At 43.9% G+C, this 12,576-nt stretch overlaps 1 protein-coding gene across 3 annotated transcripts in view; it reads right to left on the bottom strand.

Moving 5' to 3' along the window:
• DNAJC7 (DnaJ heat shock protein family (Hsp40) member C7) overlaps positions 1-12,576 on the bottom strand; it is a 29,577-nt gene that overhangs the window by 3,293 nt on the left and 13,708 nt on the right. For all 3 annotated transcript variants that reach the window (XM_059147875.1, XM_059147876.1, XM_059147878.1), the window contains 6 exons: positions 12,133-12,207; positions 6,856-6,974; positions 6,000-6,153; positions 5,306-5,470; positions 4,371-4,462; positions 1,053-1,126 (listed from right to left, as the gene is read on the bottom strand). In XM_059147875.1, coding sequence (XP_059003858.1) covers positions 1,053-1,126; positions 4,371-4,462; positions 5,306-5,470; positions 6,000-6,153; positions 6,856-6,974; positions 12,133-12,207 — 679 coding nt within the window. The remainder of the gene's footprint in view (positions 1-1,052; positions 1,127-4,370; positions 4,463-5,305; positions 5,471-5,999; positions 6,154-6,855; positions 6,975-12,132; positions 12,208-12,576) is intronic.

Genomic DNA, 12,576 nt, shown 5'->3' with positions numbered 1-12,576 from the left:
CAGTTAGAGTCAATGGACAAATCTGACTCTGGTTTCCCTTAACAGGTCCTAACACAGATAGATGCCTTACAGTCAGAAGCTTTGTTAGTCATACCAGGCGCACAGGCTCAGTGGGCTAAAGCCTCTGCCTTTGGCTCAGGTCATGATCTCACGGTTCTGGGATCGAGCCCCGCATCGTGCTCTCTGCTTGGCGGGGAGTGTACTTCTCCCCCACCTCTCTGCCTGCCTCTCTGCCTATTTGTGATCTCTTGTCTGTGAAATAGATAAATAAAATCTTAAAAAAAAAAGATTTTATTTATTTGACAGACAGAGATCACAAGTAGAGAGGCAGACAGAGAGAGGGGGCGGGGGGAAGCAGGCTCCCCACCAAGCAGAGAGTGTGATGCAGGGCTCGATCCCAGGACCCTGAGATCATCACCTGAGCCGAAGGCAGAGGCTTTAACCCACTGAGCCACCCAGGCGCCCCAAATAAAATCTTAAAAGAAAAAAAAAAAAAAAAAGAATCATACCAGGTGCAGTTATGGTGTTTTCTTCTGAAGATTATAAAAAAAAATCTACTCATAATTTGATTCCTCCCATCATCCTTATTACACAGAAAAGGAAGTGAAAATGATAGAGAGGATTCAAGGCCAGAAAAGAAGTGCCTTATCCTATATTTGGCATCTCGCCTCACTTCTTCCTGGCTGGCCATCGATAAGCTCCTGGTATATCCTTGTTCCCTGAATCAAACGACCCTGTGTCCAGTTTTTTTTTTTTTTTTTCCAAGATTTCTTATTTATTTATTTGCCAGTGATAGAGGGAGAGAGAGCGAGCAAGCACAGGCAGACAGAGAGGCAGGCAGAGAGGCAGGCAGAGGCAGAGGGAGAAGCAGGCTCCCCGCCGAGCAAGGAGCCCGATGTGGGACTCGATCCCAGGACGCTGGGATCATGACCTGAGCCGAAGGCAGCTGCCCAACCAACTGAGCCACCCAGGCGTCCCCCTGTGTCCAGTTTTAAGGGCCTAAGAGTAAGACCTCACAGTTCCCTGAGAAACATACTCTCAGATCCCTTTACCTTTTGTTTTCTCCGTCTGATAGACTTTTTCATAGTCCCGCACAGCTTCTTCATACTGTTCTGTGTCCATGTAACTGAGAAGGAAATACAGGGGGGTACAGCAACATAAATAGCAATGGCCTTCGGTATCACTCTGGCAGAAGAGGCACAGCTCAAGCAAGAGACACACACTTTTGGTTGAGATGCATCATGAAACAGAAGTCCTTAAGCCAGCCGTGAGAAAAAATTAACCACCAATTTCTCAAGTAAAGAGAGATATCTCATGCCACTTGCATCCAACCAGCAAAGTAATCCTCTGCTCTGAGCAGAATGCAACCAACAGGAAAAGGCTCCTTCTGATTTCAGAGCCCCCAACCCAAGGGGCATCTGGACTGCCTTAGGAAAGGCAATGTAAATGCATCTACTTGAACGATTACTTGGGATTGAAATGCCAAAGAAAAATTATCCAGTGAGAGCAACGGATATGGAAAAGCTTTGAAACCTGTAGTGCCATAAACATGCAGGGCCAGCTCCAATCCAGAGCAGAAGTGGGATTAGTGAGCCACTTGAAGGATCAAGTTCAAGGTGCTGTGGCTGCTGGCAAATGCTTCCACTAAGACTAATCAATCTGAGAGATGTAGGTAGGTGAAAGAAAGGAGACTCTTAACACAGGCTTGCTTCATATTTCAATAGTGCAGAAGAAAAGCAGGGGAGGGGGGGTCGGCCCAAGATGGGAGGAATCTAGCTTGACAGGCTGATGGCCAGAACTTTTAAGACCTTCTCTTCCACAGAAGCAAAGTGGCATTTTCCATGTCCTGATAAGATCACTGGCACCAAGATTGGCCTACCACTTAAGCTGTGGTAGATGTTCCAGAGACAGACTGCATCAGCTGGATGCAGCATAGCCAGCCACTGCAGAACAAAGACCAAACTGACTACCCTGCCCCTTACCGACCCATCTTCGCAAACATCAGAGCTCCGCCTGGCTAAGAGGCCACAGCAGGGCGGTGGTACTGATGTGGCTGGCAAGATGGGATGCCCAACTTCTTTTTTATTTTTTAAGATTCTATTTGTTTATTTGACAAGAGAAAGATCACAAGCAGAATGAGAGGCAGGCAGAGAGAGGGAGAAGCAGGCTCCCCGCTGAGCAGAGAGCCCGATGTGGGGCTCGATCCCAGGACCCTGAGATCATGACCTGAGCTGAAGGCAGAGGCTTAACCCACTGAGCCACCCAGGCGCCCTGGGATGCCCAACTTCTTAAACATCTCTGATTTTCCAGCATCTTAATTTATAATCTTAATTTTAAAAAAAAGGTGAGAAAAGCCAGTGCCCTGCAGACACATGGCACAAATGCTACCAGGAGCATAAAGAACCCATTTACAGGGTCAAGAATAATATAAGCTGATAGCCCCAGGTGTAGAATGATCTGATAGATAAGCAACCTTAACAAACTTTACATGCCCTTTTGGAACATATTAAACAAGCTTATTACAGTGATTTGCATTTTTATTTAACATGTTTTTAAAATTCAGAGACATCTATATTTGAATTTTTTTCTACGTTGCATACCTGAAATGATAGGACACTGTATGTCAACTACATAGCTATTAAAAAAGTATCTTCTTTTTAAGTTGAAGAAAAAGTAGATAAGCAGAGCCTCAGGGAAAAGGGAAACTCCAGCCCATGAAAGGAACTGTAGCAAAGATCTGGTGTGTTCCCAACTTCAAGGGTATGTTGACAAAAGACTTGGGCAGCAGTCAGGCCCCTGTCCCTGGTTCGGCTTTGGCCTGCACTAATCTCTGCTACTTCATGTCAATCCCAGCTACTTGAGAGGACCACTGGCCAAATTTCGGTCAACTGTGCACTAGAGTGCATGCTGTTCCCTGTGGTGGAATCCCAAAGGGAGAGCCACCCAGGGGATAGTTCTGTTTCTACCACAAAGATAAAGAGTTGTCTGATTAAAGCCATTTGATTTTTCCTTATTGAACACATATCAAGTTGTAATTATCCACTCCATTACCTTCCTAACAAGCCAAGAATTTTCTCTTCTCTCCCCAATCCTTGTTCGGACACTGCAGAGTGTTCACTGAGCTGATGTGGTGTCGTGCCCCTGGCCACCCCTGCCCCACTAGATACTCAGGGGATTCTCTTTGCTAGCATTACAGCTAACACCACAGTGAACTTGCCTATAGCATTTTGAATCTGTTAAATTGAGTCATTAGCTGGGCGAGAAGGTATGTGCTGTCTTTCAAAGCTTCCATGTTTGCCAACGGTTTGCAAAGAGATGACTGACAGCTGGTCACGGTCTGTAATACAATTCCATGGATGTTTCGATTTGACATTACTGGTCTACTTAGAAATCCACTTAAAACAAATAAAAGAACCACACACAGTAACAATTTTCCTATTAAAAAAAAAATGAAACGGGAGGCAGGCCATGCCCTGCACCACTGATGAGACCAAGAAGCTTAAAGAATGACAGGCTCCTTCGGCACCTGTGACAGCACCAGTTCTTTGGCTCCGACATTTCATGACAAGAAATGGAATGAATGTTGGAGGATTAGTATACCCCACATAGGTCTTCCTTTTGGAAGGAAACCTGTCTGGCTTAGAATCTGAAATAAGAAGAGATGGATTTGAGGGAGGTCTCTCTTTGCCTTTGCTGAGGTTCCTGTCTGCAGAGAAGAGTCTGGATGGACAAGTAAGCTGGCAAGCACCCTGACTCTGAAGACAAATCTGGGCACTAGATCTAGGTAGGCATATCCTGGCTCATAAATAACCAAGTCCCACGGAGCTAATCCAAAAGGGGCTTCCTTCATACTGGGAGGCTGAGCCAGATTAAATCCCTTCAATCGAAAGACTGTCTTCCCTAACCCAGAACAAACGGGAGAAGGACAACTGTGAACTGTCTCCAAGAGATAACTTTATTTCTTCCTCTTCCAAGCACCATACATTCATTCCACAAAACATTTACTGAGTGAGCACCGACTGTGTGCCAAGCACTGTGCCAAGTTAGAGCAAAAGTGTACAACACAAAATACAATCTCCAAAGGAAATGGATTTAAACTTTAACAAAAGGAATTTGGGTCAGGCATCAGAGGAAACTTACTGACCGTGAGGGGCGTAAGACACAGGCATGGGAGACTGAGGGAGCTTGTGCAATCTCCTCCGCTGGAGGTCTATAAAGATAGTCTAGGGCTGGAACAATCCCACCTAGAGGCAGGGGGAAGGACCAAATGACCTCACAACATCCCTGGGTCTGCTTCAGCATCCACAGTGCAATTCCCCTGGCAGGCCAGCAGCAACTCCCTCTTCCCCTCGCCCGCCGGAGGCACTCACCACTGAGCTCTTCTCAAGTAGGCTTTTATATAAGTGGCATCGAGCTTCACTGCACTCGTGCAGTCTTCTATTGCATCATCTAGTTTCCTAAGCTTCAGGAGAGAGAGAGCAGTCATACTTCACATCTCTGCAGACCAAGGGAGCCCAGAGGCTGTGAGCACAGCTTCAAAATTCTAAGAGGATCAGTCATGCTGGTCTCCCAACTGTCACACTTACTCTCGGTCACTGAGAAAGCCAGTGTCTCAGAGGGCTAAGGACACCAGGTTCCAAACTGGTTTCTCTTCTACGGGATGGAAGCCAGGCACACTTACATGCAGGGATAAAGCACCTTTGCCATTCTGGGATAGTGCCCAGACGAGACACAGAAATAGGGCGGTTCCTGCCCTCCATTCTCCTAAAGGCCAACGAGAGGGGTAAAACTGATCTGATTTCTAAACACTGGAACACTATAAGAGCAAGGAGCCTGCTGTTGTTTCTTACGGTACGAAGGACTAGAGTGGGCCTGCAGGCCGTTTCCAGCCGAGTGCAGTGAGTATCACTTAGGATGGACAAAAAATCTAAGCCTGTCTCATACTCTAATTTCCTCCAAATCACTCCTAAGAAAGAAATAATCACTTGCTTAGGCCAAAATCAGCAATAACATTTGCATAAAAAATTATCCTAAAGCCTCCAGGCATTCTCTTAGTGGAGGAAAGGGATCTTGAGGAAGAACCAGTAGAAATAGCCTTTCAAACTGTCCCTCAAGTGCCCTTCAATTCCATGGAAAAGGTAAAAGCTTGCCTCTTAGAAGGAAGTTCCTAACAAGCTGAGCCTTCCACCAAAACCACCTTTTCTCCTTTCACCTGGATTCCCCTCATGAGGCAGAGTCCCCAAGCCCTCTTTGATGTCCCTTAAACATATCTCCACAGGCCCCGAGACCCAGACCGGGTGCTTACCTTGGAATTAACCGTGCCCCGATTACAGTAGAGTTTTGCATTTGTTTTTATATTATTAGGGTCTATCCCCAGGGCTTCTGTGTACAGTTCATAGGCTAACTTGTAATTTCCTTCTTTAAATGCTTTATTCCCATCTTCTTTCTTTGCTTTAAGTGCTTTGGCATTCTACAGGAAAAGCAAGGGGGGAGATTAGTTCACAACCAGGAAACCTCAGGCCACTATAACAGAGAGGTCCAAGTCTATTTTCAATTTCTCAGATCCCAGCTGTTTAGCATCACCCTGACCCTGACCACCCCTCCCCACCACCAACCCCTTGGGCTATTTGTTGCTCACTGGTGCTTCCTACAGCGTGGACAGGTGAAACCAAGATTTACAAAAGAACAACAATGAGACTCATTTACCCAGGTTTTACCTCTACTCCCTAGGATAAACACTACTATTTTTTCTTCACTGAGAGAAGAAAAAAACACACTTAGGTATTAGAAGATCTGACCCTGTATGATCACATTTACCTTTGGGTCAATAAAAGTAGTTCTTATTGAATTAATTTCTAATGAAAGGATGAAGCATCCTGGCAAGGTGGGCAAAGGAGCTATCATATTTCATATGGGCCTTGAATCTTCCACTCTTGACTCTCTTAAAGGCTCAAAAAGGAAGCTTTTTTTCCTACTCAGAAGTGGGGCCTAGAACTTACTCTGCAAGCAATGCAGGCCTTCTCATGGTCAGGAGCCATCCTGAGAGCCTGTACAAAAAACTGAACCGCCTTCTCAATACAATCTTCATAATAAAGGCAAAGACCTCGTACATACAGAGCATCCGCATTGGTAGAATCCATTCGTAAAATGTCACTGCAATAGCCGGAAAGGGGCACATTCAGCATAGTTTGGATCTCCCCACCGTTATTATCATTTGTGATTACTCTTGCCAGTTTTTCTCTTGACCCTGTGTCTAGTAAAAAAGTATCCAAATGTAGACAGATCCCAATGAGCTCTTCCCATATCTTCACCAAATAAACCACCTGCATTTACCTTTAATACACTTCCTGTGTCTCAGTCTTTGTTAGGACAGAGATTGGCAAACTACAGCCCACAGGGCCCGATCCTGCCTGCCACTGTTCATATAAATTAAATTGTACTGAAATCAGGCCACGTCATCCACTTATCTATTATCAGCGGCTGCTTCTGCACTACAGTGACAGAGGTGAATGGTTGCGACAGAGACTGTATGAACTACAAAGCCTAAAGTATTTACTACTTGGCCCTCACAGAGCTCGCAAACCTGTGGTGCAGGAAGAAAATGACATTAAAACAAATAAAAAACAAAAAAGCCACACCTCACACATGTGTCCTCCCACATGGAGCTGAAGTTCCTACTGTACTTCTACATGTCTGGTAGGTTTTCAGATCTTGTCTAACTCTGGCTTTAAGTCCCAGGAAGGTCTGCTCAGCTCTCTGGTCTACCTACATGACATATGGTGGTACAGAGAGCTGCCAGACGGCACCTGTCTAGTGCTCAATACCAGTTCAATACAGAATGGCCTGACTTCATACCTGGCCACAGACTGTGCTTCCGGGTAACGACCTAGCATTGCTAAACATTCTGCTTTGAGGATTTTGAAGCGATGGCAGGCAGGGGCAAATTCTAGGGCACGATCCATGCAGAAAACCACCTATGGTGAGAAAAAAGAAAAGAAGGCTCTTCATTCTGGACTCTAGAAGTATCTTCATTTATTAAATATTCACTTATTCATTAAATATCTGGCCATGAGCAACAGACAGATTCAAAGAAAAGCAGTATCAGAGCCTAGGAACATAGCTAATTCATTTGATTAAACCACTGAAACAAGGGGAGAAACTGATCCAGATTCTAATGACATGACAACAACAAACATTTAAGTACTTTATATACTGACCAAGTTAATACTACAACAATTTTATAATGTAATTTTATGAAGTACCTTATTTTATCAATGAGAAACTAAACTAAAACACAGAGATTAAGGAATGTGTTCAAGGTCACCAAAGCATGTGACAGCAACAGGATTCGGTCTCAGACACTATAACTCCAGAGGTGTTAATCACCATGCGAAGCTGCTTCCACAGTGACTGGGACCAAAATTCACACTCTTCTAGTGTAGAAATATGGTTATTTGCTACTTTGCATAACTTACCATGCTTAGCCTATTACATAAGGCAAGGATACCTAAAATTACCTGATACAGAATCATTGCTCCCTATATTACTAAAAGTGCTTACTGTTCCCTCCTCCCTGTGCCATGAGCCTCACATCTCATTAAGCACCCGGGTGGCCACACTTCCACTTCTATTTAATTTAATTAATTAATTTATTTATTTATATGACAGACAGAGATCACAAGTAGACAGAGAGGCAGGCAAAGAGAGAGGGGGAAGCAGGCTCCCTGCTGAGCAGAGAACCCGATGTGGGGCTCGATCCCAGGACACTGGGATCAAGACCTGAGCTGAAGTCAGAAGCTCAACCCACTGAGCCACCCAGGTGCCCCTTTATTTATTTTTTAAAAGGTTTATTTACTTGTGGGGGGTATAAGTGGAGGGGAGGAGCAGAGGGAGAGAGAATCCTCAGACTCCCCACTGAGCATGGAGCCCAACACAGGGCTCAATCCCAGGACTGACTGAGCCACCCAGGCATCCCTCCACTTCTATTTTAGTAGAAATATACCAATAAAATGGTTGGTTTAAAATGGTCCTAAATAGACTGTATCAGACTACTATACTCCACATGCTAAGATATATAAACCAAAAAGTGTTTCTCTCTCTCTCTCACGCACCTGCACACAATGGGATTACTTATCTTTCAGCTTGATAAAGCCTCTCCACATATTCCTTTCTTCTCTTTTCATAAGTTTGTTCTCTGAGCCTTCACTTTTTTAAAAGACTTTTTATTTTATTTGACAGAGAGAGACAAAGCAAGAGAGGGAACACAGCAGGGGGAGTGGGAGAGGGAGAAGCAGGCTTCCCGCTGAGCAGGGAGCCCAATTTGGGGCTTGATCCCAGGACCCTGGAATCATGACCTGAACCAAATGCAGATGCATAACGACTGAGCCACCCAGGCGCCCAAAGGCTTCGCTTTTGATTTAGCTGCTATTTCTGGGAGGTCCTTGCTGAATCATATTCTCATCAAGGATACATGACCCGAAGGAGGAATGTGGAATTAAGAGACACCATTTTGGGGGCGCCTGGGTGGCTCAGTGGGTTAAGCCTCTACCTTCGGCTCAGGTCATGATCCCAGGGGCCTGGGATCGAGTCCCACATAGGGCTCTCTGCTCAGCAGGGAGCCTGCTTCTCCTCATCTCTCTCTCTGTCTGTCTCTCTGCCTATTTGTGATCTCTCTCTCTCTGTCAAATAAATAAATAAAATCTTTAAAAAAAAAAAAAAAAAAAGAGACACCATTTTGTCTAAGAATCTGGCCATGGGGATCAGGAAGAAATGAAGTTTGAAAGCTCAGAAGTAATAATGGGCCAAATTCCAGCAACAGGCAACTGGTTAGACATTCATATAATGGAATACCAATTGGCTCTAAAACAGAATGAAGCGACTCCATGTATTACTAAGAAAAGACTTCCAAGGTCTACTAAATGGAAAAAAAGGTCCACAACAGTGAAAAGCATGTAACCTTTCATATAAAAAAGGGAAAATCAGGACTCTGTATTTCTATTTGCTTATAGATGTACAACCAAACTGTAGGGGAACAGAAGAAATAAGACCAGAGATTACTTGAGGGGGTGAGAACTAGGCAGATAGAAGTGTGAGGGAATACCTATCACTGAGTATTGTTTATACTTCTACCTCCCCCACTCCACCAATACTTCTCAAATTTTTAATGATGAATAGCACCTATTCAAAAATCTAAAATTTGAAAATATGCAGAAGTAAGAAAACAACAAGAGCTGCTCCACTGGGAAGACTGCAATGTTCACAGAGCAATGTGGGGGAAGAACTCTCTCTCGGGGCATAGGTCACTATCCTCGAAGTTCTAAGGATACTATGAAAATTCAGGTATCATGTAGGGTGCAGTCATGGTGCTAATTTTTTCCTCCCTTAAATAGAAAAAGAACTGGGGAGGGAGGGGAAGCAATCAGATTTAAGCAGCCACACCCCGTTGCATTTGCAACGTTCTGTGTGGAGATGGTTCTACCCGTCGGGTCAGTGGCGTGTCAGCTGAAGGCTCAGTGCTTCACTTCCCACCCCCCAACCCCCATGACTATGGACAGCTGCAGGCAAAGAAGATCTTTGTTTCTTCCAAGTTCATCTGTTTCCCCTGCCAGGATCATAATTCTTCATTTGTGACATCACCATGAGCTACAGTGGGGGGGCTGGGATGTCACAAACAGAGGATTCTGTCACAAACTGGGGATTCTGGCTCCAGAGTGGGCAAGAGAGAAAAGAAACTCTAAAAACTGCCTTTTGAGACAAAGCTTTTGCCTATGTGAACCTCTGAAAACGTGACAGAAAGCAGAATCGCTTTCTAAACACACACACACCCCTCAAAAAACTTATGAATCACAGTACAAAGACACTGTGGTTATTAAAACCAATGGACAGAAGAGGGATGCCAAGGAGTCAATGCTGGGACTCTGCATAAGTTAATCAGAAATATTTATTACCAAATACCTGCAGTTTGTTACTTAAGAATAAGAATAGGGGCTCCTGGGTGGCTCAGTGGGTTAAAGCCTCTGCCTTCGGCTCAGATCATGATCTCAGGGTCCTGGGATCGAGCCCCGAGTCAGGCTCTCTGCTCAGCAGGGAGCCTGCTTCCCTTCCTCTCTCTCTGCCTGCCTCTCTGCCTACTTGTAGGGAGCCTGCTTCCTTCCTCTCTCTCTGCCTGCCTCTCTGCCTACTTGTGATCTCGCTGTCAATTAAATAAATAAAATCTTTTTTTAAAAAAAAGAATAATTAAGAATAATTCTAAAAAATAATAATTCTTAACTGTACCTTTTTATCAAACGTTTATTGAATACATTCTACAGAAAGCACTGAGCAAATTCCCACGTATGAAGTAACAATCTGTTCCTTGGATGATACAAACCTCTTGTAAGTGATCCTGAAAATTGATCCTAATCAGTGGTTTTTACCTTTTTAGGGGGCTATTCACCTTCCCTTTTGAAACTTTAATGAAAGCTATCACCTAAGCAGAGAATTGAGAATTTTTTTAAAAAAATATTTTATTTATTTGACAGACAGAGATCACAAGTAGGCAGAGAGGCAGGCGGGGGGGGGGGGGGGGGAGAGAAGCAGACTCCCTGCTGAGCAGAGAGCCTGACTCGAGGCTTGATCCCAGGACCCTGAGATCATGACCTGAGCCGAAGGCAGAGGCTTTAACCCACTCAGCCACCCAGGCGCCCCGGGAATTGAGAATTATACAGATGAGACATAACCACTATTAACAACAGCTACAAAGATATCTAGAACTTTTATACCCTTCCCATGCTTTCAGACAGGTGAACCCTTTTGGCACATAAATTTTCATGGACTATCACACAGCTCCATAAAGGAGAGCAGTGTGCTTTCACAGAAAGGCCTAACATCAAAACGGTAGTGGTGACAGGTTACATACATTGGTCAAAAATCTGTAAGGAGCCTCTATTTTTTATTTAGACCTGCATCTAATTCACACGAAGCAGGAGTTAAAGCTAGCTCTCATTCAAATTAAAATGGATTACCCAAACCTAATATTTAATTCTAGCTAGTATTCCCTCTATATGCCAGTACCCTCTTAAGCTATTATCTTATATCAAAAGCAGGAACAAACTTGAGTAAACTCACACTGCTTTTTAACATAAAGCCAAATATCATTAGAAAATAAAAACCTTGAAAAAAAAAAAAAAAGAAAAGAAATACCTTGGCAAAAAAGTTTTTAGATGTCATTTTGGTAGTTTCTTATAAAACTTAACATGCTTTTACCACATGATCCAGCAATTGCCCTTCTTGGTATTTACCCAAAAGAAGTGAAAACTTGTATCGACACAAAAACCTGCACGCAGATGTTTAGAGCAGCTCTATTCAAAACTGTCAAAACCATAACCGTAACACATGTGCCCCTCAGAGCACCTGCGTGGCTGTCAGTTAAGCACCTGCCTTCAGCTCAGGTCATGATCCCAGGGTCCTAGCTTCCTGCTCATTGGAGAGTCTGCTTCTCCCTCTCCCTCTGCCTTTCCCTCATGATGCTTCTGCTCTCTCTGGTGCACTCTCTCTCTCAAATAAATCTTTAAAAATAAAGTGCCTTTGGTGGGGAATATGGATAATGGGGGAGGCTATGCATGTGTGGGGGCAGGGGGATATGCAAACTCTCTGTACCTTCCTCTCAATTCTACTATGAACGTGTTCTTAAAAAAAAAAATACTCTTGGGACGCCTGGGTGGCTCAGTTGGTTGAGCAGCTGCCTTCGGCTCAGGTCATGATCCCAGCGTCCTGGGATCGAGTCCCACATCGGGCTCCTTGCTCCGCAGGGAGCCTGCTTCTCCCTCTGACTCTGCCTTCCACTCTGTATGCCTGTGCTCGCTCTCACTCGCTCTCTCTCTGACAAATAAATAAATAAAATCTTTAAAAAAAAAAAAAAAAAAATACTCTTAAAAAAAAAAATAAAAGAAAAAGCCAAAGTCAAACTGAAGTGGTAATTTATTATTCTGGATCTTCTGTACCATACTACCTACACCCACACCCACCCACCAACACACACACACACACACACACCTTTTGTACCACACTACACACATCCACGCACATATGTGCACGCATGCGGGGAGCCTTGTAATAAAGGGTAGGTAAGATTTCCCCATAGTTGTACTTTACCTTCCGAAAATCCCGCTTCTCAAAATCTGTTTCTGCTATTTTCTCATATTCTATGACTGCATTAGCATTCTTGAACTATACGAGAAAATCAGATAAAGGAAAGTTTTAATGATGTTGTAAATTCAACAACCACACACACAAACACACACAAAAATCAAGGTTTTGATGAAATATGAGTTCAAGAAAATCAGAACCACAGACTTTTCACAAATCAAGTTGGTGAAAATGCAACTGTGACCTCAGTTTGAACTTCAAGTCAGGAAAACCAGAGTCATGACCTGACAGACATAAATTCAAGGCACGGCATCATCAGAGGTTGAGCAGAAGTTTCCAGATTCTCACTAAAACGCATCCAGGAGTAAACTGGGAATAAATGGAAATGGAACTAAACACATTTTAGCTGCTACTGATTTAATCAGGTTTTGAATTTACTCAAATACTTTA

The sequence above is a fragment of the Mustela lutreola genome, chromosome 15 (genome assembly GCF_030435805.1).
Source record: "Mustela lutreola isolate mMusLut2 chromosome 15, mMusLut2.pri, whole genome shotgun sequence".
In the NCBI taxonomy this organism is placed as follows: domain Eukaryota; kingdom Metazoa; phylum Chordata; class Mammalia; order Carnivora; family Mustelidae; genus Mustela; species Mustela lutreola.
The sequence above is the reverse complement of the archived record's forward strand: the minus strand, read 5'-3'. Positions and strand labels throughout refer to the sequence as shown.